This window comes from Crocodylus siamensis, chromosome 15 (assembly GCF_052110815.1).
Source record: "Crocodylus siamensis isolate JL-2025a chromosome 15, ASM5211081v1, whole genome shotgun sequence".
NCBI lineage: Eukaryota > Metazoa > Chordata > Crocodylia > Crocodylidae > Crocodylus > Crocodylus siamensis.
In genome coordinates this window covers 29,742,826-29,769,051 of record NC_143409.1, presented here as the reverse complement: position 1 = coordinate 29,769,051, position 26,226 = coordinate 29,742,826, and the positions used below count along the sequence as shown (strand labels likewise).

The window sequence follows — 26,226 nt, the reverse complement described above, 5'->3', positions numbered from 1 at the left end:
AGAGTTGATTTTTCCCAAAACAGGTTAAAATAGATATGGTCAAAGACAGAGACATACAGAAGTTAAGGCAGCGAGGGACAAAGTCTGGCTCACAGGCTAGATCTAATCAGCAGTGGACTCCATTTTCCAGCAGCCCCTGCACATGGTTAGGGCTGGTCTCCATGGAGACCCCAGCTGCAGCTGCATGGGAAAGCTCAAGACTGGGGTTGCCATGGAGACCAGCTACAGCCACAGCTGGGCAGAGCAGGGCAGGGGACTGCTCTGGAGCCACTGGGAACTTGTGATGGGGGCAGCTTATTTTGGAGTCGGGGCAAAGCCATGACCTGTAGCCCACATGCTCTGGGCAGGAGTGTGCAGGCAGGGGATCATGGCTCCGCCCCTGCTCCAGACCAGGCTGTCACTGCTACAAGGAGCTGGGGCAGAGCCATGATCCCCTTCTTGTGCACCCCTGCCCAGATCATGCAGGCTCTGCCCTGGCTCCAGAGCAAGCTGCCTCCATTCCAAGATCCCAGCTCCAGAGCAGCCCCCTTTCCTGCTCTGCTGCACGCACTGCCAGCATGGCTGGGGCTGGTCTCCCTGACAACCCCAGCCTTGAACTGTCCTGGGGTTTTAATGGAGACCAGCCCCAGCCATGAGGGCAGAGGCTGCTGGGAAATGGAGTCCAGCTGCTGGCTGGATCAGACATTTTGCCCACCCCTGAGTTAGGGCAATGTTTGCTGTAGAAATGATGTTAGCTAGAGGTTTGAGTGCAGTAGGTCCCTGGAATTTTCCAAATTCGCTTTGCTGTTACATATACCCTCTCCATCAAAGCACTAAAAACCACAAACATATTGCAACTAGAGAATTTGCAAGAGCTTTTTTACTCAGAGAATTACTAGTCATATGTCAACATGAAAAATCAGTGGAAGACCCACAAATCACCTCCATGTGCAATGCTGTAGTGAAAGGCGCAAAACCTACTTCCTCTGATGAGAAGAAATTAAAGGTGTGGTCTCTGGAGTCTACAAGAAAGGTTTTTCCTCTGGCAAGTGGATGTTTGATATATTTGGAGCCCCCTTTACCCTCATCAAACCACAAAAAGAGATACTTTCTGGTGCAAAGAAAAGAAAGTTTTCTTTTACTATTTTGCTCCTGCTTGTTTTAAGTTTTAATCCTGTTCTTTGTGAATATTCCAACAATTTCCACTATTGCTGTTACTAGCTTTTATAATCAGTAACAGAATAAAAGTAATATGATTCTTTACAGTTTCTATCTTTCCCACAGGGTTCTGCACAGCACAATGAAATTTTCCAGTCCTGAGTTCACTCTGTTAGTCTTGCTAGGAAAAGCATTGCAGAAGGGCACATTTGAGATGAAGAGACTCAAGAAGATGGTATCTTATCTGTTCACATTTGGCAAATGATCTCTGCAACTGAAAGAGCTAGAAACTTAGATATTTTTAAGAGAAAGCTTAAATTCTGCAGAGAGTAAAAATGAAGGTTACATATCGAACAGACCAAATTTACCAGGTTTAAGTACACAAAGGACATTTTCAAACCCTGTATCAGGATTAGAATATGGTTGGCTGCTGCTGCTGTTTGTACAAAGAGAAGCACCCCCAGACTGGGAGGGAAGCACAGTTAATAAAAGCACTAAGACTGGTAATGGCATAAAGTAGTCATGGGAGCTATGTATAGAACAGACGGGGTGAGGAGGAGGGGAGCAAAATAGACCCCACAGGCCAAATCCAGCCTGCCAGGCCATTCCATCCGGCCCACAAGACCCCTCTAAAATTAAAAAAAAATTATTACCTGCCAGTGGTGACCTGTCTAAAAGATGACAAGGCGCCACCAGCAGGAGGAGCTGATGGCAGGACCCAGTGGTGGCAGCAACAAAGCCCGCCCAGCCCCACTCTGCCCAGCCCGCAATCGGAACCTTCTGCCTAGTAGAGGCTTCTAGTCTGGCAACCATGGGGCTGTTCCCCTGCCCTCCCTCCCTCCAAGTGTGGAAACTCAGGAAAGAAAGGGTGGAGTGGGGAGGATCGCCAGCACAGCAGGAGCCAACCAGGCCCATCCCAGCCCCTGCTTACCATACAGTCCCAGCCACCCAGCCAGGCACCATGTGTTGCCAGCTGGGTGGGGCTGGCTCCTGTTGCATTCCATGGTCTGGGCCAAGCAGCCAGAAACCATGGTGCTGGAGGCAGCCTGGCCCAGCCGGCTGCCCACACAGTTCCCGGCTGCATGGCTGGGACCACAAGGCGCAGCAGGAGCCAGCCAGGAGCCACGGAGGCCAGGCTGGCTCCTGTTTCATTCTGTGGTCCTGGCTACACAGCCAGAAACCAGAGGCTACCGGAGTGGTGGACAGGTGGGGGAGTGAGTGAGAGGGTCGGGAGGTGGCAGGGGAAGAGCAGCAGTGGTAGGTGGGGGCGGGGGGAAAGTGGCAGTGAGCAGGTGGGCAGAAGTGTAGGGCCTGCACCAGTGCCTCAGGACCAGGGCCAGTGGGGGCCCAGTGCAGGGCAGCAAGAACATAGAGCCTGGACTGGCAGGTGCTCTATGGGGCCAGGCCGACTCTGCTCCTCTCCCTGCTGACAGCCTGGCCACGTGCAGTCCTGGGGCTTACTGGGACCATGCACCACCAGGAGTCTCTGCCTGCCATGGGCCATGAGCCCCCTGAGGCCTCACTGCCTGCTGCTGCCGCTGGTGGCAAGGGCTATGTGCAATGAGGGAGAGAGGCATGTGTGTGTGTGGGGGGGTGTTTATAGGGTAGGGTCCCACATGCACACCCCACCATATACATGTACCCACACCCCCCTCATGCAACACTACACACCCCCACAGTCCCCATGCACACCCCATACCCACACCCTCATACACATCCCAGCCATGCTCCACACATGCCACAACCCCCCCAGCCACCCTCCCCCAACACATTCAGAACCCCCCACAAACCCCATAACCCACCCACACCCCACATACAATATACAAAAGACAGACTTCATTTTAAGCTATTATGTAATCACCTCTATGTACACTATGCAAACAGATATAAATCAGGACAAAAATATATTTTTTAATCAAATTAATTCATGTTGTAGAAGAGGCTTGATTTTTAGAATATAATTTGGGGGGATTTTTTCTGGTTCCAAGATGGCAAACCCCCTTGCCAAAAGAAGTACTTCCAGGGGCAAGGGGAGGCACTTCCGGTGGCAAAGGCTGGTACTTAGGAGGCAGGGCTTCCAGTTCCAAGACGGTGACCAGGTATGGAGCACCTGTCAAGGGGCAGGGCTACTCTTGAGGTGCTCAACAGCTTGCCAAAACTTGTTAAGCGGCCCTCCAGCCAAAATAATTGCCTGCCCCGGTATAGAGTCTAGGGCATATTCGGCATTGAGTAAAGCGCTTAAATCCATTATGCACCCAACATGCAAAAGACAAAACTCATGGAATTAGTTTTAGTAACTTCTTATTCATACAACTGTTTTTGACTGATAAATGCTATACATAACAGAAATAAAGGGACAAGGATGAAATGTTACACACACAGTGGAAGTCTTTATTTCTATAAACGTACTTGGCCTTATTATAGGTTGGACTCAAAAGCTTGTATAAAAAATGTCAGTATTGATGCTTGCTCTACCTACTCATGGAACAAAATGCGATGTCTTAAAATTTTTTAAAGAACCCAGGAGAACCCTTATCTCCTTTGAAGCCAAGTGTTTTGAGGGAGAAGGAAGCAGTCAATTAATTAAAAAAAAAAAAATACTGCGAGACCTTCCCAAAGTAAACAATTTGGATAATTTATTTTAGCTTGTCTTTCCAGATCTTGATGGCTCACAGTAGGACCACAAAAGAAATTCCATATCCATAGTTAGGCATATCTACCCCTATTCAGACAACATTATGATCATGGTGATGCCACTAACTCCTTCCTGCTGCTTTCCGTGTCTCTATCACTGAATACCTAGCATATTCTCAAATAAGAAAAAAAAATTAAGAGAACAAAACTCGTATACTAAAAGAAACCTCACTGGAATGGCAAAATTAGAAAAGGAAAAATGAAAAGTGGAAGGATGAAGTGTAAAAAAACAAGTACTTTCTTTAAGAAGTACATTCTGGAGAATGCACAAAACTAAACTTAAAAGCTCAAAAACTATAGTAAATATGAAAATGTATAAATGCAATAGAAAGATGGCAAGTCTAAGTGCAAACATGAAGCACAATCATCCTTTCAGAAAATATAAGTGAGATCCTCCGATCACCATGGGGGAGAAGGCTGACAGATGAGAAATGTTATGATAAGCAACACTTGTACTCTCGTCATACTCTGCCTTGTACTACAAACCTGAATGTCTAAAATGGGGTAAAACAAAAAAACTTATATTAGAGAACATATTTTCCTCCTTTCCAGCTTAAAGCTTACCTGTCATCTATATTTGGATAAAGGTCATAGAACAGTACATCTTTTGAATTAATATTTTACTCTCTAAGAAAACGTTAAAGATTCAATGACCTTAAGTATAAAACATTAACATTATTTTATATAGGTCTATCTTAAAAGAATAGCTTTATATTATTAGGCTCCATAATACAGTTCGATGATTTCTATTGACAGGAGTAGAATTTCCTACTCGTTGGTATATAAAACACTCAAATTGCATCTAAACCTGATTGGGAATCAAGTTATTGTACCATGAGGACACAGAGGGTCTCTTAAAGGCAGTTTTACATAAGAAGGCTTTAATCACCATCAGATGCACAAACTGAAGTGGATTTTGAAGAAATGTTAAGCAAATATTCCAAAATGACTCACTCCATTCAGTTTTAAGTCTTTTAGGATAAGAGTCAAGTCTTTCTAGTAGCAAAACAACAAGCCACATCCTTGGGTTCCACTGAACTATGCCAGAATTCAAGGGGGAGAGAACAGTGAAAGCTGCTTAAAGTCAAACTTCTCCTCTGAAGAGCGAGTTGGAATCCTGTTCAAAATCCATCATGCGGGGTATCAAAGTCACCCCACATCTTGGACGTGGAACAATCAGTGGCAACAGCTAGTGCAGCTATCTCTTACCCCCACTGTCAATTCACATTGCCAATAGGGCTTCAAGATTTTGAGGTTCCAGCACTGCAGGTCTCACCCAGGCACTCAGCTGCCACAGCGGGAAGAAGCCATGTTGCAGCTGGGGCTCCAGTACTGTGGCTGCCTCCATCTTGGCTGCCAAAAACCTGGTCTACTGCAGTGGTGTTGGAGCCCCAGCAGCACTGTGGGAAGAAGCCCAGTATCACAGCTTGTTCTAGATAAAAAGGGATTGCTTATTAACAATTACTTTTCCAATTGCTTTTATTCCTCGAGGTCACACAGTGTAGGAATTGAGAATTAAGATTTCAGAGATTTCATAGATTTCATAGACATAAGGGCCGGAAGAGACCTTGGGAGATCATCGAGTCCAGCCCCCTGCCCAAAGGGCAGGAAGTCAGCTGGGGTCATAGGATCCCAGCAAGATAAGCATCCAATTTACTCTTGAAGGTGTTCAATGTAGGTGCTTGAACCACCTCCGCTGGCAGACTGTTCCAGACCTTGGGGGCTCGGATAGTAAAGAAATTCTTCCTTATGTCCAGCCTGAAACGGTCTTGCAGGAGTTTGTGACCGTTCGACCTCGTCATCCCTTGGGGCGCTCTGGCGAACAAACCTTCCCCCAGATCCTGGTGGTCACCCCTGATAACCTTATAGGTGGCCATCAGATCACCCCTGAGCCTACGCTTTTCCAGGATAAAGAGTCCCATGGCTCTCAGCCTATCAGTGTAAGATCTGTTTTCCTGACCTCTGATCATGCGCGTGGCTCTCCTCTGGACTCTCTCAAGCTTCTCCACGTCCTTTTTGAATTGTGGAGCCCAAAACTGGACGCAGTACTCCGGCTGCGGCCTCACCAAGGCCGAGTACAAGGGGAGAATAACGTCCCGGGATTTGCTCGAGAAGCATCTATGGATGCACGCCAGCATTTTGGTCGCTTTATTAGCCGCAGCATCGCATTGCAGGCTCATGTTCATCTTGTGGTCAATGATGACCCCCAAGTCTCTTTCTTCTGTAGTGCTATCCAACATAGCACTGCCGAGCCTATAAGGATGCTGCAGGTTTTTCCTTCCAAGGTGGAGAACCTTGCATTTTTCGGTGTTAAACACCATCAGGTTCTCGTCTGCCCGTTTGCTGAGCTTGTCCAGGTCAGCCTGGATCACCCGCCTATCTTCTGGCGTGGATGTTTTGCCCCAAAGTTTGGTGTCATTGGCGAACTTGGCCAGTTCACTCCTGACTCCAATGTCCACATCATTAATGAAGATGTTGAACAGTATGGGTCCAAGGACAGAGCCTTGAGGGACCCCACTGGTCACAGGGCACCACGATGAGTGACTGCCATCAATTACAACCCTCTGGGTCCGACCACGGAGCCAATTTCCCAGCCAGCAGATCGTGGTGGAGCCAAGGCCACAACTGGGCAGTTTGGCCAAGAGGTGATCATGGGAGACCAGATCAAAAGCTTTTTTGAAGTCAAGATATATGACATCAATCTCTTCTCCCTTGTGCAGGTGATAGGTCACCTGGTCATAGAAGGAAATGAGATTGGTCAAACAAGACCTACCTGCAACAAACCCATGCTGACTATCCCTTAGGATGTTAGCCTGGGCCAGTCCATCAAGGATGGCCTCCTTAATAAACTTTTCTAAGATCTTCCCCAGAATAGAGGTCAGGCTAATGGGCCTGTAGTTACCTGGATCCACTCTCCTCCCTTTCTTGAAGATTGGCACCACTTTGGCCTTCTTCCAGTCTTCGGGCACTACACCAGAGCGCCAGGAGTTTTCAAAGATCCGTGCCAGGGGCTGGGCTATGACGTCCGCCAGCTCCTTGAGTACCCTGGGGTGCAGACTGTCAGGACCGACTGACTTGAAGGTGTCCAGCTTCTCAAGGTGTTCCTTCACGAGGTCAGCATTTATGGAGGGTAGGGGATCCCCATCACCCGGATCTCCCTGTCCGATAGCAGGCATGGGCGTCCCATGGGACTGATGAAAGACTGACGCAAAGTACCTATTTAATAGGTTGGCTTTTTCCTGGGCATCAGTTGCCCCATCTGGTTTAGCAGGGGTCCAACATTGCCCTTGCTTTTCCTCTGGCTCCCCACATATCTGAAAAAGGACGTTTTGTTGTCCTTGATGCTCACAGCTAGTTGGAGTTCAGTTGGAGCCTTGGCTTTCCTGGTTTGCTCCCTGCAGGACCGGACGAGTGCAAAATAATCCTTCTTGGAGGTGAATCCTGTCCTCCATCCTTTGTAGGCTTTCCGTTTTAGCCGCAGGAGGTCCGCTAGGTCCCTGGAGACCCAGGGGGGCTGCTGTGCCTTCTTGCTGCCTTTCCTCTGTGTTGAAATAGATTTAGCTAGTGCATTGAGCCTTGCTTCCTTGAGAAGCAACCACTCTTCTTGAACTCCCATCTCCCTGGGGTCATGGTCCCTAAGGGCCTGACCGACAAGCCTCTTGAGCTTGTCAAAGTCAGCTTTTCTGAAGTCAAGGACTTCTGTGTTGCTGACTGACTTGACAGCTTTACGGCGGATGGTGAAGGTGATCAGCTCGTGGTCACTGTCACCCAGCTTCCCATCGATCACTAGGTTGCCAATTAGGTCGTCCCCCGTAGCCAGTACCAGGTCAAGCAGCGCTTTGCCTCTCATTGGCCCATAGACTTCTTGAGTCAGGTAGAGGTCATCCACGCACGAGAGAAAGCTTTGCGACCACTCGGATTTTGCTGAGTGATCTTCCCACGAGATGTCCGGGTAACTGAAGTCACCCATGACAACCAAGGTCCGGTCCTGGAGGAAGAGGCCTCAGTCAGTTCCTGGGTGAACTCCTGGTCAAGCTCAGGATTTTGAGTGGGAGGTCTGTAGTAGACTCCCACTGTTGTGTCCCCTGTGCCGTATTCCCCACGAATTTTTACCCAGAGGGTCTCTAGCTGTTCATGCTGGTCGCCAACATCAGCTTGCAGGGACATGTAGCTTTCCTTCACATAGAGAGCTACACCCCCACCCATTTTGTCAAAACGATCCCTCCTGTACAGGGTATAGCCCTCTATACCTGTGGTCCAGTCATGGGTGGAGTCCCCCTAGGTCTCCGTTATCCCAATGACGTCATAATTCTTTGCACTGAGCAGGAGGATGAGCTCCTCCTGCTTGTTGCCCAGGCTCCTGGCATTAGTGTACAGGCAGGCAAGTGTCCCCTTGGGGGCTCTTGCCTTGCCCACAGATTGTGCCCGGGCTGGGGCAGGGGTGGGTTCCCTTAAGTGCCTTGGTCTGCTGGCTTTGCAAGGGTCGCTCAGCGGGCCAGCAGTGGCAGTAGTCCCCCCATCCCCCAGCGGGCTTAGTTTAAAGCCCGGTGGAGCAGGTCAGCCAGCCTGGCTGAGAAGAGCCTCCTCCCCAGGGGAGAGAGGTGGAGGCCATCTCTTCCCAGCAGCTCGCTGCCTCTTTCACCAAAGAGCAGGCTGTGGTCGTGGAAGCCAAAGCCTTCCCGATGACACCAGCTCCGCAGTCTTTGGTTCACTGCGTGGATCCTCCTCTCCCTCCTCAGCCCATAGCCCGAGACTGGGAGGATCGACGAAAACGCCACCTGAGCTCCCAGACCCCTAAGCCCCGCTCCCAAATCCCTGTAGCGCCTCATGACCTGGCTGGGGGTGCTCCGAGCTGTGTCATTGGTGCCCACGTGAATAAGGAGCATGGGATAGTGGTCTGCGGGCCAGAGGAGCTCTGGGATCCTCTCCGCAATGTCTCGGATGCGGGCCCTCGGGAAGCAGCAGACTTCCCGGGCTAAGGGGTTGGGGCGGCAGATTGCCCCCTCAGTGCCCCGCAGGACGGAGTCTCCCACAACAAACACCTTTCGCTTTGTCTTGGGGAGAGCGGGGGCAGTAGCTGTGCTTGAGTCTGGGTTGCCTGCGGGAGCTGGCAACTGAGCAGGCTCTGCTGGGGCTGCAAGAGGTGCAAACCTGTTGCTAAGCTCCGGCGAGGGAGGGGCCTTGGTGCGGTGGGCCTTAGGGCCCTTGACCACCTAGATCCATGCCACTGACTGGGCAGAGCGGGAGGTCCCAGAGTCCTCCTTAGTCCTAGAGGGAGACGGTGCTCTACCCTGCGGCTCCCGGGGTAGAAGGGCCTGGCAGTAGGAGTCTATCTCCTTCTCGCAGTCCCTGATGGCACGCAGTCTCTGGACTGTGGCCTGGAGCTCCTCCAGTTGGCGCGCCAGAGACCCCAGTAGGGAGCAGACCCCGCAAGGGGAGGTGGCCATGCTCCCGGGCCCCAGAGCCTGAAAAAGGGACAGGCAGCCCCCGCAGCCCAGAGCCAGGGGCTCCGTCTGCGTAGAGCCCGGGACCATGGGCTCCGTCTGGGTGGCCGTCTCTGAGGTGCCCAATGCGGGGCCCACAGAGACCGAGGGGACCCTCGGGGTGCGGTGCGTGCCCATCCGTGTCATGCCTCTGATAGGCTGGCTACGGCTGGGACTGACTACTCTGGCGGGGTTCGCAGGCAGGGTTTCATGCCCTCCCATGCCCTCTCCTGTGCGGACTCTGCGCTAACTCAAGCACCTGTTTACACAGCCTGTTCGCGTGGCTCCCTGGGGGGCTAGGCCAAGTAGGGGCCTGGGCGGGGGCTTGACCCGGCCGGGCTCCATGCAGCCGCCTCCTCCCAGGGAGCAAGGAGTTAACCCCTTCCCACCACGAGCCCGCTTACCTCCGGCTGTGCTGGGGGTCGGCAGGGGGCTCTGCGGCTGCTGAGAGGGTGTCTGGGGGGCTTCGGGGGAGTGGGGATGCAGCGGGCTTCACCCACGCGTCTCTCACCGCTCCGGAGCCTAACTGCACGTGCAATTCCTTTGATTACGTTTTAGAGGGTATAAACCTCTTCCAATATCATCTCTCCATAACTCGCTTTCTAAATATCCAGAATGGCTGGGGAACTTTGGGAAAGAAACAAGCAATGATGCTGTCTGACTGAGATGAAAGTCCAGTAGAACTTGTATAAGAATCCTGGGGCAGAGCCTAAGCACAGCCCCCACCCGGAACCGGTACGGCCATCGGAACGTGTAGCTCCAGACCGTGCCTGCAGGGCAGAGGTGGGACCCAGCATGGCATGTGGGGTCCGCGTGCCGCACCTAGCTCGGTCCTGCCGGCCCTGGAGCCTTCTGCCACCTGGCTGAGCTGGGCCCCTTGGTGACAGGACCTGGTGCGGCACGTGGGAACAGTGTGACACGTCCATCCAGGCCCTGCCGCCCTTGGGGTCCTTCTTCCACCTGACTGGGCTATTTCCATGGCGGCAGGACCGTGCACTGCGCCCGCCAGGTCTTGGCAGCCCCAGGGCCGGCAGGACCTGTCTGGGCGCGATATGCAGTCCCTGCATACCATGGCGGGTCCTGCTGCCATAGGCCTGGCCCGGCTGGAGAGCCCCAGCAGACAGCCCCAGGACCCGGCTGGGATTCGCACACGGTCCCCACGTGCCGTGCCAGGTCCTGCCGTCATGGCTCAGCACCCCACTCCCGCTGCTAAAAGTAAGTTATGGGCCTTGGGCGGGGGGACTGTGGCCCTCCAGGGTGCCCGGGACCCTGGGTGGGGGGGCTGGGGCCCTGTGGAGGGCAGGGGCTGTAGCCCTCCAGGGGGGAGCTGGGGCTTTGGAGGGGGGGCTGCACCCCTTCTGAGCAGCCACCCCACAAGGTCCCCCACACCCACCATCCCAATCGCCCCACACCTACCCACATCCGTCCACACACACACACCTTCCCCCACAACCCTTCCCACCCCCTTTCTGCAAACATCACATCCCCCCCATCACACACCATCATGTGCAAAGAAAACCAAAAGTACACATCAAGACATACAGGTATCTAGAATATATTTTATCATGATGATAGTGACACTGGTAGGCTTTAACATTGTAAATATACCAATAAAGCATTGCCCAACTGATCACTGTCTCTGTTAAACTTTTCTACTAGCCTGTTTGGGGATGGTATACAGCCGTGCGCAAGTACCATATCTTGAGCACTTGGCATAGGCGTCTCATTACATGGGACATGAAGTTCGTCCCAAGGTCTGTGATTATTTATTTCTTTGGGTATACCCATTCTCAATACCCACATAAGCAATTCCTCCGTTACCTGACGTCCTTACCTGTACAAAGTGGGATTGCTTCAGGGAACCTCATGGCACAGTCTATCATGACTAATATGAATTGGTGACCCGTCAAACTTTTTGGTACTGGCCCTATTATATCTAGTGCTATTTGGGAGAATGGTTCTTCCACTACTGGCACTGAAAGTAGAGAAACTCAAGGAGGTTTTTGTAGGCCGATGTGCTGGCAATTAGGGCAAGCTCAACAGAAGTCTTCTACTTGCTCGCAGAGTCGGGGCCAGAAATGCCACTTAGTATAGCCTCCGTTCTGGCTCTCCCCATGTGTCCTCCCCACGGGGTTTGTATGGGCCAATTTCAATAATGAGTTTCTCTACACCTGAGGAATCAGAAGTTGTGGTATCTCTATTCCATCAGCTTGGCCCTCTTTAATTCTATACAGTACACCCTTTCTTAGTTTGTATCTAGGCAATGTGCAACACCAATCAGGGCATATTACCTGTTCATCTCATTTGGCCAGTTCTGACTGCATGATGGCTAGGAACAAATCTTCTCCCTCTTGGGCTTCCCTGAAGTAGGTGTTGGTTGCCAAACTTTCTAGATCTAACTCGTCTGCCTCAAATGGATTTTCAGACTCTTCTCCCATCAAGCCCATCTGCTTTTCTTTTAGTGTTCTCACCGTATCCAACACATGGTAAATTTCCATCCAATCTTGGCCTAATAACATTGGATAGGGCTAGCCTCATGGACATTTCTCTCAAAACATCTAATACTTCCACCCAATATCTCTTCCATGGATATACTGAGGGTTGCCCATGCATACAAATCATCTTCACTGCAACCACTCTCGGGGCCCAATCTCTGAGCCAGGTCTGCCCTCACTAAAGTCTGTGCACAACTGGTGTGCACGATGGCTTGTATCTTCTTTCTGCCTACCTGAGCCCAAATAGTTGGTTTATCCTTCGGCCTTTACCCACTTGGTTTTCCAATGCTACACTCCATCATCTCTACCTGACCACTGTCTGTGTCCATTATACTCTCTCTTAGCCTCCAATGAAGTTTCTCGTCCACGTTGAAACTGGCAAGGCACGTTTGTACATTCTCTTGCCATGTGTCCTATTCGTCTGCACTAGAAGCACATTATTGTTGATTGTCTCGTCTCCCGGGCCTCCTTATGACCCGTCTCTGGTGATACAGGGGTTATCCTTCCTTTTATAACTCATTCTCGGGTATTATCTCCTTGTGTGCTGTCAAAATCTTCTGCTAATCTCAGAGCTTCTGCTGACGATTTCAGGCAGTGGCAATGCACTCATGGCTGGGTACCTTCATCCAGAGCCATTAAAAATTGTTCTAACAAAATCTGGTCACAGCTTCACTTTGGACACCTCTTGGGGTCTCAACCACTTCTCTCATAAATCTGCCAGATGTTGAAGTAAGATCTGAGGGGACTTATCTTCTATCCTCGTCTTCATTCAGAAGACTTGATGATATCTCTCGGGGTTGATGTCTAAATGATACATAATTTACTATTTTACTTTGTCATAGTTGACTGCTTCGCCCCATGGCATAGCTCGATAGGCAGCCTGGGCTTTTCCTATATGTAAGACACCCAACTGGCCAACCCATCAGCTCCAATCAAAACCTGAGGCCAGTGCTGCTTGTTCGAAACTCTCTAGAAAGGCTTTCGGGTCGTTTTGTGGAGTCATCCTGGGAACCTTCAATTCCACTTGATTCCGTTGAATCCATGCTTGTTGTTGAAGACACTTTTCCTCGAGAGCAATTTGTCGACCTCCTTGCTGTTGTTGTAGCAGCTGGCTCACCAGATGTAGTGGCTGCTGGAGAGGTTCAGGACTCCCCATGGTGCCTGGCTGCATTTCTATGTGTTCCTCACGACTTAGGCTGCTGTCGAATTTCCTGGCCAATGCAACACTTGTAAGGGGGTTCTGTCTAACCCGACGCAATATTCTCACTTTTCTTCCCTCTGATCGCACTGTCTGGGCTAATAACGCTATTTACCGACTCTCGCCTGCCACATCTTGATTAACATACAATGCTGTAAGTTGGGAGGTGTTACTGGTTATCTACCCCAGTAAAATCTGGCAACCTGTAGTGGGGAAGGGGATCTTCTTTAGTTTTTAATAAATTTTGTTTTTGCTTTTGTTAATTTTTGGTTGCGTAGCACCGCTAATACTAACTGCCAAGTTAAAATCACAGTCTTACTTTATTTAGCTTAACAGTGTCTTTTATTTATACCTTCTCGAACTTACATCTATCACTTATTTGTTATGTGTTTACATCAGTTAAATACCACTATCAACTTAAATGGAATCCAACTCGGATAAGATTTTACTTTAATCACGTTACTGCTTCTCTAACCTTTTTCAGTCTGTGTGGTTTGTACCTTCCTGGGTTTAGTCCTCATTACTCTTCTGGGCGTGGTCTCTCTTCCCGAGAACCTGCCGCACCCACTCAATTGCCTCTTCTTTGTTTCCTTTTTTTTTGTCCCCCCAGAGTTCAGTAGGCTTGCTATAGAGCCTCGCAAGTAAATAGCAACTAAACCTCAGTCCCTGTAACTTTCCAATGAGAAAAGGGTTTCTCTCCCCTTTGGGGGAATCACCTCTGGTGGATTACTCATTGGTGATTCTTCATCAAATTAACTGTTTGCCTCTTGCACTTGCTCAAAGCCTGATTCTCTGGGGTTCTCTGCTCTCCGTTTCTCTTCTCAGAGCCTCCCTCTTCACCCCCCTCTGGCATCTGTCTCCCTCCCGTCCTTCCCCTTTCTGCCATGGGGCATTTGATCCTCACTGAACAGCTGCTCCTGAACCTCCGCGCTCCTCTGGTTCTCCCCTTCTTGCCTTCCTTGGTCTCCATTCCTGCCATGAGGCTTTTACTTGCTACTCCTGGTTCTTCACACAAACAAACAAACAACAACAAACTACCCAACTACCTTGGTATCCTGAGATAAACATAACCTATCCTCAAATTCCAATACTTATAATGCCTCATAAAGAGACCTGACTCAGAAGACAAGAGATGCCTGATAGAGAAGTGGACAATCTCTGGACATAATCAGAAGCTCATAAAACCAGGTCTGTCTACCTCTTCCATACTGACACAACTAACATTACTTGGCTTGATTTTCTTCAAATACTCTGGGAATGAGAAAGAATGCAGAAAAGGCACAAGGAAAACATTTCACTATGCCCTTCAATGGGAGAAGTTCTAGACAAACCAGGAAAGGTACTGAAAGGGAATAAGCAGAGCTGAAGGTCTTGGACTTGCAATAAGTTATTTTTAATAATGTCATAGCATATTAGGCCTCTATATAAAATTAGATTAGACTCAGGTTTTTTTAAATCTGTAGAAAGTGATCAATTTACATGAAATAGTCTAAATTTGTAAAGAATACTCATTAAAATGGCTTTGAAGACTTGAAGTGATGACTATCAAAAGAGGATTTTTTTAAACAATCACCTTTCAGTTATAAAAAGAATGTAGCTTCCATTTAGATTTTATAGAAATGCTTTGGAACAAGAGAGAACAAGAACAGAACACTGACAAAGGTAGTAGGTATTAAGTAGCATGCAATTTTTACTAGTCAAAGTGTAAACGGTAACACTGCTTCACAGAAATCTTTTGCAGTATAATTCACATATCTATATTCAGTGAGTCAATATTATATAATTACATGCGTGCACACACACACAATTCATATTTGGCTGAACAGAAGGTACAGCGACAAGAAAATAAAACTTGTTTTTATCAGAAATCCCTTTACAATCCTGATCACAAAAGAAAAAAAAATTCAAAAATCATCCAAAAAAGGAAAAGGCAAATTACTGTAAGAAATAAAAGTCTTATAAATTTAGATTAGATTAAATTAGAATAAAAATCTGCATTAAATTAGAATAAAAGTCTAATAAAGTTAAAGTTAGAAATAAAAGTCTGCATTGCAATGCAGTAATTTTCAATACTGTTTAATAAGACTCACTGTTGCACAACAAACACGCACAATTTGTTAATCCAAAATAAGGAACCTGAATCACCAGATTTCTGCTGTTTCCAATTCCTAACAAGAGTATTTAAAAGGAATATGAATTTTACTTTAACTGTCAAAATCAAATTCCTAATGCTGCCTTGTGGTCTACCCAGTAGCAGCAGTCTGACACTAAGGATCACAAAGCAGGAAAACAATCCAAGAGTGTAAGAAGAGTTACCTGGCCCTTTCTCGTGCTGCATCTTCCCGCGCTTTCTCTTTTTCTTGCCGCTGCTGCTCAATTCGAGCTTCTTGTTCTCTCCTCTTCATCAGCAGCTCTTCGACCCGTGCTTGGCGTTCTGCTTCCAGAGCTCTTTTACGCTCCTAGTTATAGATTAATCATTTTCAACTATTAATTTTAATAGAAGTTAACAGCAATATGAAATCAGATTTTAGGCCTTACTACAGGCTCCTATTATTACTCTTACATACATTCTAAGGATCTAGTTTCCACAGAATAGATATGTTGGTACATGCTCAAAAATGCTCTCATGAACCTATGCATAGATAAATCACCTAAATATTATGCATTAATATAGGTTCTAAATAGTCACAAAAATAATTAGACACAAAAGATTAAACCCACTGAACAAAGCATCTCAAAAAGAGTGATTACTTAACCACAGTCCAGTTAAACATTTGGGTGTACTGTATACTGGAAGCTGAACACTGTATATGCTGCTTTAAAAAAGATCTCCTCCCAAGGAACCCTAAAATCTTTTTAGCTTGATCCTAAAACAATTTTGCAGTACTACGACATACATTTTGACTGTAGCTTTTTTTTTTTGCCTGATCAGACCCAAATGTGCAACTTCTTTCCCATTACCTAAATTTCATTTTATTGTAACCATCATAGTAAAATTACAGGCTGCACTATAAACCTCTCTGACAGATTAGCTTTATTGTTCCAGTAAAAAACATAAAACAAACCAAGTTTTAAAACCATGTTTGAAGTTTCAAAGTTGTATTTATATTAAGTTAATTAGTTTCACTAAAAGAGAATGTGGTTCTTTTATTACGAGTGGGGGTGACACTGAATTTTAGAAGCCATTTCCAACTGCTTTGACTTGACTTTTGAAATACTAGCTGTTTTTGCATAACAACTTATACAAAAATCAGATAGTTAAATATATTTTTTAAATATATCCCTAGCATGGTCTCAATAAACACAATATTAAGCCATAATTTACCTCAAGTGCAAGATTTCATTAGCACAAGGAAGCTCTTGTTAGGTGGAGGTAACATTTTTAAATGGCTTGCATTGTACAGAGTAACTTAAACACCAGATGCACAAACTTTACATGCATTAAAAGTAACAAAACTTTAATCTAATGCTATGTTTTTGATTTGACTCTAAAAGTTTGGAAATCCAAACACCAACAGTAGCCATAACTCTAGCCCTCTGCATATAAGTAACATTTTGTGTTCATGTATATGGCATTAATTTTAAAGTCTTAATATACAGGTGAAATGTAGCTGGGTCATGGTTACTGTGGGAACTGTATCTTTGATTATCCTACCTTACCATGTATAAAATTTCAATGATAACACTGCTTGAATGAATTTAATTTCCTTTCTTTAAGAAAAGTAAAGAGAAAAAAAAGAAGAAGAATGGCATGCTTGACTAACCATATAATCAAATAGACAGAAGTGCAGATACCCTATTAAAAATACAAAATGTGTCTGGAGTACTGTGGAGAAGACTGATAACTCTGCTGAACATCACTCACACAAGCCTTGAAAACATCCTTTGGAAATGGGCTAACAGACTTTAAATTAGGTGTCTACACCACCAATAACTTAATGTAAGAGCTGGAGAAAAATAGCATATTGGCAATATAATGATCAAATATTCAAACAAACACTTGAGGAGTGGATACACATGATGGTTGGTGAGTATGTATCAGTCAACATCAAGGGGGATTAATGAACTTTTCCTGAGCAGTCTGAAACATCATTTAAGCTTATAGATATGTCCACACGTGCTAGTCCATATTCATGCATTCATTTTTTTTAATGAAAAAATTATACCCTACATTTAGAAACATAAACTTCTTATATTTACATTGTATTACTAAAGTTCTTTTTCAAGGAGCTAATTCCCACTGAAGACAAAGACTCTAGTATTCATATTAAGAAGAAACAATATGTAGTTATGCTAAGTTGACTAAGCCAACAGTTGCACTTAGAAGTTTTAGTGGCAGTGGTGAAGAAAATGGTGTTTTATCATTTGTACATTGCCACATGGATGTGGTCTTCCCTTCTGGATGTAGACCTTGCTATCATCATCCATACTTTCCTTATTTCAAAGTTTAACATAGCAGAATAGAAAATACATAGATCTACCTTACATGTGTATGCATACCCACGTGTTTGCATACCCACATTTAACTGTGTTAATTATTTTTTCTTAAAACAAAAAAAAGCTAAATCATGAAAAACTGATCAGCATACGAGAAAACTGTCAGAAGTGAAGTGACTCATTTCAGTTCACTAGGACAGAAAGGATCAGGTCCAGGTCCACAGGAGGTAGCACAAATCCTCACCAACAGGACCATCCAGGTCTGCACAGTGTTTTACAGCTGAGGAGTGCAGGGAAAAACTGTTTTAGAATTCAGGCCATAGATGAAAAATAAATCTCTAGAGAAAAAAAGCTGTAAGGGGCCAAGGAATCTTGATTTTTAGTTAGGCACTGGGAATGGTGGGCAGAAAGATTGGGGACAGGATTCAGGGTTATAAGGCTGCATATAAGCCCCAGAGGGCTTACTCTGCTGTGCTTAAGAAGGATCCAGAGATCAGATCTAAAAGGACAGGTCTAGAATTCACAGATCCAAGAAAGCAAAGACAGACTGGGAATAATAGCCAGGAAGTAGATGACGCCCTAAAGGTAAAATGGAGCACTATGAAGGTGACTGGAGCCAAGTATTCTTCATAAACTTAAACGTTTTAGCAGGGGCTTGTTCAGTAGGGCTGTGCGAAGTTTCGGTCCCTGATTTGATTCAGCGGAGATTCAGCCCAATTCAGTGGCCAAATCTCCGACTCTGAATCAAATCAAAGGACCCTTTAATCTCTCCGAATTGATTCAACACCCTCTGAATCAATTCGGAGAGATTTGGCGATTCAGATGTAGATACAGCTTTAAAACCTTTTTCTATATACCTCTAGGTGGTGCTGGAGCAGATGCAGCGTCCCACAGAAGCATGGGGGGCTCCCCAGCGTGCTCGGCAGCAGACCCGGAAGTGGACCAGAAGTACTCCCGGGTCCACCAGGGAGTGTGCTGGGGGGCCCCCACACGCAGCCTCCTGGCTTGGTGACTGGTGCCTCCTGGGTCGGGGGGCACCCAGGGTCCTCCTGTGGCCAACTGCCAGGTCAGGGAGCCCCCCAGCACACTCCCTGGCAGATCCAGAAGTGGACCAGAAGTACTTCCAGGTTCAATGCCCAGCATGCTGGAGAGTCCCCCACGCTGCTGTGGGATGCTGCTCCATGTGCCCCAACACAGCAGCAATCACGACTCAAAGTATGTAAACAAACAAACAAACAAACCACCTTTTAAAGCTGTTCCTGTGTCCATATTGAATGGGGGACAGTGATCCGAATCAATGGATCGAATCACTGTCCCTGATTTCAGCTGAATCCAAATCCAAATCAAATAGGGCTCATTTTGCACACCCCTGTTGTTCAGTACATGGTGTGTCAGACAAATCTCAAGAAACCAGAAGGTTTTTGAGTGATCAGTCCAACTTCTTTTAAAAATAGGGTAAGTGCTATTTCTGTTTTTCTATGAGTAGGTAGCATTAAATTTTCTTATTTCCAACACTGATCAGCTGCTTAATATTTAATAACTAAGCACCGAAAGCAGCTTGATTAAAGTTTCACAGGTGAAAGATAGCTGTGGTGATCTGAGGCATGTATACAGAAGGAAGGAGTTTTTTATAGAAGGAAAATTTATGCTTTGGATAGTAACATAAAGAACAGTGCCAGAAAGCGGATATATGAGGTTGGGGAGATCTAGTATTGGAAGGGTGTAGTCAAAAATATAGAATTTCAGGAACACACGAACATTTTCTCTGTGGTTTAAGTAGCCCTATAAAAATTGGGACATTTATGTTAGTATGCATGATGAGTATGAAACTACAATTTTTGCATTGTAATATGTTCTGGTTTTCACCAAAAAGCGTTAAGTGTTGTTAAAACATATATGCTATTCCAGTCTAAGAAAACTAGTAAATGTTTTTTAAACAGCTGAAGACAGACATGAACAGTGCCAAGCACCCTACATCTTTATGAACCACCCGGTACAGATTTTTACACTTATATTTCTCTTTGCTTCCTTCAAGCATTATAAAGAAGTTATACATGGAAACATAGTCTTTTGTAATTTAATGGAGCAGTCAAAACAGAAGTCTCACACAATGCATAATTAAAACTAAGCAAATTTATTATGTTTTTTGCTGTCTTGAAAATAATTACCGTATTTTTCGGACCATAAGACGCACCGGACCATAAGACGCACCCCTCCTGGAGCCTCAGTCTCCGCGGCAGCGAGTCCCTCCTTCGGACTCCTGCCCCATCTGTTCCGGCCGGCCATTTTTATTGCCGGCTCCCGGCCACCGGCACGGGCGCCAGCTTCCGGTCTAAACAAGCGGCGGATGTCCCGCTCGGGCTCCACCGCCTCCGCGGGCAAGCTCCGCCCCGTCTCCCCGGGACACGGCATAAACAAGCGGTGGGTGTCCCGCTCGGGCTCCGCCGCCTCCGCGGGCAAGGTCCGCCCCGTCTCCCCGGGACACGGCATAAACAAGCGGCGGGTGTCCCGCTCGGGCTCCGCCGCCTCCGTGGGCAAGCTCCGCCCCGTCTCCCCGGGACACACACCTTCGGACCATAAGACGCACCCTCGTTTTCCCCCCACTTTTGGGGGGGGGAAGTGCGTCTTATGGTCCGAAAAATACGGTATAGTTTGAAGAGTTAAATTATACCTGAACCGCTTCATCTCGTGCTTGCTTTTCTTCCTGCCTTCGTTGGCGCTCTTCTTGTAATTCATTTAGCCTTTGTTCATATTCTTTTAGTTTATTCAACACATCATGACGCTTATTCTGGGCTTCTAAAGTGTTTATGAATGCAATTTCATTCACCTGTAATTGAACCAAAGTATAAAAGAAATTAGAGGATTTAAAGCATTCCAATATTAAAAAACAAAAACAAAACTGACTCTGGGCACTTTTCATACAACATATTGTTCTTTTTCATTTGTCCCTGTTTTTTCATCAAGATTTGTCATTTTTTAGAAGAAAAAACTAAAATAGACCCATTTTAGATGAGATTGCTGTATTTGAGAAAGCACCCTTTGGTTTAAGTTTCTGACTTAGCAAAGTACTTCAACACTAACTTGACTCACGTGAGTATTCTAATTTAATTTTCCCATTCACACGGTGAAGTACCTTGCTGGGGTACTATCAATAATTTTAACTGCATGTTTAATTTAATCAATCATATAATACAGGTAATCGCTTAATTATTTTAATTGATCAATCAATTCATTCTTTAAATTAAATTAGACTGTGACCCAAATGGACAGCCTCCAAATTACAAGTCTCATATGCAGCAAGCTTTTAAGGTCCCCCCACCAGAGATGTCAATCCTACAAGCACTTATTCTTGTGCCCAACTTAACATATTTGAATGGTCTTCCTGTCATCAATGGAAATACCCATAAGCATAAAATTAAACACACTAAATAAGCATTAAAAGGAACAAGCCTATACCATACCAACTCTCAACTACCACCTGTAGAGGACCAGGAATGTTGCAGAAAGTCCCCGGAGAAAAAAAAATACCTAGCTCCAGATCCTGTAAACACATCTAAAAAAGCAGACCTACACCTGCACAACTCTTGAATTGCATGAGGCACTTCATGGGCACAAGAGCCCTCAACCAGTTTCAACTTTTAAATTTTCTTCTATTAAAAGCATGCAAAAAATAAAGCTTCCTCTTCTCACATATCTATTTAAATGGGCAATTTATTTTCTGTTCTTTCTTTATTCAAGAACAGAGAAAAAGGAGATTTGTACTACCAAGACACCCCCTCTCCCTCCTGTGGTATCTGCAACACAAAAAATGTTAGGCCAAAAGCTCATGTTTCAGAAAGTTATATCTACGTGAAAAATATGACCTATTATTTAATTTCAACTAAAACAACTTCAGAAGGAAAACCATTCAGGAAAAAAATCACAAAATGTTATCATCATGCTAGGTAATACTGAACATAAAATTTTTTTTATTGTCATATGCATCATGCCCACTATATTTGTATGAATCCATAAAACAACTGTGCCGATGTAAACTCTGTGAAACACACCAAAGGCAGTGTTGGGTTTTAAGAGGGGTTGTTGGGAGTATGCTTTGTTTACTGACCAGAACATATTTGCAGAATAGATTTTGCAGTTGCAGTTCACTGAACAGTAAACAATGGGATTTTAGAAAACTAATTGGGCAGTAACAGTTGCTGTGGTCTTCCAGCTGCAATACACAGCTAGTATTTCTGCAAAGCCTCCTGGCCCAATTAACCTTGTTCTTGCAAAACAAAAGAACCACAAGGGGCAGCAGATCTCACACATTTAAAAATACACAGCCCATCACACATCTGTTTACATGGGAATTTTGTTAAGTATGATTTAGTTAATATGATTAAGAAGTCACATAGGTTTCATAAACGATGATGGTAAACATGCTAAACTGAATTAAGTAGTTCAGAAACCGTTTTAATCCAAGAGACAGAAATAGCCATTGAGTTACAGCACTAAACCAATTTTGGCATGATTATGTTAATTAAAAAAGGATGATAAGGTATATCAATCATAGCTTGAATACAAGAGCTCACTAAATACAAAACAGCATTCAAGCTTTAAAACAATACATATGCTGACATTACAGAAAAATATTTTAAACTATTTTTCATTTGTTTATTGAAAAAATATGAATAAAATAAATTATGAAAGTAAATTAATGGAGTAAAATAAAAACATATATTGACAACTAGGAACCTAGCAAAACAAATGCTGAAATCACTACACTGGTAAGTAACTTGTCTTCCTAGAATAATTACAATATGCCAAATATAAATTTGTGATTATATGATTTCCGATAGTTTAACAACTCATTGCTAACCTCTTACTGATTTTACCAGCAGAAACACACTTATCAACCCTCTACATTGAATGAATGTAAAAAAATTAATATTCTAATCTACATGCTAGGGATTTTTTTCCAGCTAGGCACTTCAGAGACCCAAGAGTTAAGTAAATTTTGAAATGCGATAGCTCCACACAAGAGACTCTGAATTATGTTCAGTGCATCGGTCATGTGCTACTACCTCATTTGTGTTTGGAATTCCAGTCACATTTCAACCCAGAACACTGGGTCATTATGGATGTGCACAGAATACACATTAACCAAACTCCATTTAAAGGTTCAGATTATCCCTTAATCCCAGAATGAGCATGACATATGGAAGAGAGAAACAAGCTTTCCCCATTTTTGACTTCCCATGCAACTGACAGGAACAATTTAATTATTTTGCTACTCCTTCTGTGTACCTTCAGGAGTGAAAACTACCTCTAAAGTCCCTTCCAATGGCCAGAGCACTGCCAAATCTTTTTTTCCCAATCCCTTCATAAAACGTATTTCCTCCACTTGGACTTCAAACAATTCCATGTTTACCCAAATCCAAGGCTTTGAATTTAAGCCTTCAATACATTAGATTTTATACATGGAAAATTATAAATCTGTTATAGTTTTCCATGTGTAAAATCTAATTAATGGAGGATGCCTTAAAATCACTTCCCCACTTCAATAGTGAGGAAAGCAGCAACAGGGGGCAAGGGGCCAGATGCCTGCCCATTTCTCCCCTACCCCATGTCCCTCTCAAGCCTACTCCCTGCCACCTGCCCCTACTGCCCATCTCCCGCCTCCCTGTCCTATAGCTGTGCCTGCCCCCCTCCACTCCCTACCCATCCCCCTCTTATCTTCTGTTGCAGGTCTGCTCCTCAGGGGCAGCAGCAGTGCAGGCCCTGCCAGGCCCAAGCCCAGCCCATTCCCTGTCTCCTTCCTACAGCCTACCCCTTCCCCACCCCCCCTTTACCTTCTGCTGCAGCTCTGCTCCAGCTTTGGGCCACTTGGCAGCCGCAGAACCCCAGCCCAGCCTGGCCAGGGAGAAGCAACAGTAGCTCCCAGCCATGCAGTGTTGGGGCTGGGAGGACTAGAGCCAGAACAGAAGGTAATAGGGGAGAGGGCAGCTGAGGGGAAGGGATCAGAGGGTGGGGAAAGCAGGCACAAGCACAAGGAGCAAGGATGGGGAGGCACAGTACAAATTCTCCCCACCCTCCCCCCACCAAACAAGCCATTCCAGCTTGGGCCAGGCAGCAGTTCAGCTCCAGTTTCAGACCAGGGATCGGAAGGGACTAGAGCTGAGCCACTGCCTGCCCTGGAGTGGAACTCAAATTCAAGACAAGGTCTTTTTTCCCCCATGCTGACAGAGGGAAAAATACTTCATATTGGATTCAGGTAAATACAGTAGTTCCCCAATTAATTAGGCTTTTTTTCAAAAGGAAACTTTCACCTTATCTATTTCACTGCTGATCATATGTCTGACCCGTGTTGACTGCTGTAGGTATTCTGTAAGCATTTAAACAAGTAGCCATGCAGAACCGTGCTAAGCACCGAACAAAAATTAGCAATAATTTTCTGCCCAAACTTCCTACCTTTGCTTCTTCCTCTTGTGCTTTTTTCACAATTGCTTGCAACTGCACTTCACGTTTAAATTCCGCATGGAGGAGTTTTTCCTCCATCATCCTGCGTCTTTGGTCCAATAACTCCTCTTTCCACTTTCGCACATCTTTCTCCTAAACACAGAGAGAATATTATTATATTACTAATAAAATGCTGTAGTTAACATACATATTTTTCCTCAGTACTTTTTCCTTTATAAGCTTTATCTGTAAGAAAATGTAAAGCTATCCTGCAGGGACTTTAGTCTAACTCAGAAGGGACTAGTTAACTAAACCAGCAGTGTAACTGACAGGGGCAACCAGGGCAGCAGCCCCAGGCACTGCTTTTAGGAGAGTGGAAAGGCCTGAGTGAAAATAGTCATGATCACAGCAGTGGTTGATCACACCACTGTGACCGGCCCTGAGGCAGCCAGTGCTGCTGCAGGCATCGTGCAGCTTCACTGAACTAAACTCCAAATGTCTGAGAGATCTTTGGATAGTCTCAGCATATATAGCACTTTCCCAGAGCAAAGTAGAGTTACTATGAGATTTTGTCATAAATCTTATAGGTCTTCATCATTTAACAATAACTGTGCTTAATGATTTCACAAGTCTAATGTAATACTGGGTACAGAATGATAAAAGACTTTTGCTTTAGGAAATGCAACAAAATCCAAAGGAATTTTGAACCATCAGGCAATATTTTAAAGCTGGGTAACATCTGCATAGCAAAAATATAAAACATGTGCAGAATGCATTTTTTATATTCTCTTCATCTTACTATCACATCACACCAGAGATTTAAAGCAATTATAAATCTGGTTTAACCATGCCCCAAGTCTTTTCCTTAATCTTCCCAGTCACACTAGGATCTTTTGGAGATGAAATCAATCCCTGGGATACACAGGGAAATCCCCATTAAAAGCATGGAATGGTGTGAGTTGGGTAGGAACAGGTCCCTTCACAGTTCCTGGATGTAGCTAACATTAGAGGAGTTTATACAATCTGAACTATAGACATTTTCTTTCTGATGACTGGGTTGCCTGCTTGAGGCCATGGACAGGCATTCCTTTCTAGTGGTAAGAATTTCTCTGAAATACACAGGTGGCCTCTCCAGCCAGGAGGCTCTAGATCAAAGGTGGGAAAAATATGGCCCATGGGCCCGTATCTAACCCATCAACTGATCCTATCTGGTCCACCAGCCACTGTTGGAAGCCTGAGGAGGGAGGGCTACACTCTCTGCTGCTCCTCCACATTCATCCTCCCCTCCACCTTCTTTTTGGTGCTGATGCTGCACAGTTCTGGCACTGTGGCTGCCAGCAGCTAGGCCTGCAGGGGACGGGGTGTGATGCAGCACAAACAGCAGTCATCTCTCCCACCCACCATGATGAGCAACTACCACCATGGTACCACTAGGAGGTGACTTCATGCTGGTTTGGGGGGAAGCTAGACCTGGGCAGCCATCCCTGACTTTCCCAGTGCAGCACAGTGGCAGTAGCTCATCATGGCAGGCAAAATACCTACTTAGTTCACTGCATCACCCTTTATCCTGCACGGGCCTGGCTGCCACTGGCCACAGTGCCAGGACTGCTCAATGACGACAGGAAGCCGGGTGGGTGAGGGCAAAGGATTCAGAGGAGCAGGGTGGGGAGCACAGTAGTGTTTGCTCTGTGGGGTCCAGGCTGGCCCTCGCTGCAGCACAACAGGGCAGCATGGGGTGCAACCCAGGATCAACTGGCATATCACTTCCCCCAGTCCTCAAAAGCTGAACAAAACTTGTTAAGTCACCTTCCAACCCAAATATCTGGCCACTCCTGCCTTAGATGGCTGCTTCTTGGGTGACCCCACCCTTAGGGGAGATGATTAATTGACAGCCTGCCCTCTCCCCTGCCTGGGAAAGGGACAGGCTGTCAATTGGCAGATGCTGAAAAGCAGCAGCTGCCACAAAGAGCTTGGGGATGGTTCCATACCTAAAATGTTTCCTTCTATCCTTGCTCCCTTGCCCCATCTCTCACATTTTCCTCAATGACCCTCTTGCAAGCCTTCTTCACCTGTTTCCTCATTCCCTAATTTGGCCCCAGAAAATGAACTAGCTAAATAAATAATGAATCAGCACAAATAAATTAATAAAAAGAAGAAAGCAAAGCTAAAATACATATGCCTGTAATCATTTCAATCAACTGTATATTGTTTCCCATTTTTCTCGTTTCTTCTGTTTTTAAACAACAAGTTCTTTGCAGAAAGGCCCATGACTTCCTATAAAGCACATAGCAAAATAGGGGCCCAATCTAGAATAAGGTCTTTCGGCATTTCTGCAATAGAACCA

General features: G+C 45.7%; 1 protein-coding gene across 7 annotated transcripts in view; it reads right to left on the bottom strand.

The window, feature by feature from the left end:
- Positions 1 to 26,226, bottom strand: part of SCAPER (S-phase cyclin A associated protein in the ER) — a 378,523-nt gene that overhangs the window by 247,951 nt on the left and 104,346 nt on the right. For all 7 annotated transcript variants that reach the window (XM_090028843.1, XM_090028845.1, XM_090028844.1 and 4 more), the window contains 3 exons: positions 23,895 to 24,035; positions 20,116 to 20,271; positions 15,324 to 15,466 (listed from right to left, as the gene is read on the bottom strand). In XM_090028843.1, the coding sequence (XP_089884969.1) occupies positions 15,324 to 15,466; positions 20,116 to 20,271; positions 23,895 to 24,035 (440 nt within the window). The remainder of the gene's footprint in view (positions 1 to 15,323; positions 15,467 to 20,115; positions 20,272 to 23,894; positions 24,036 to 26,226) is intronic.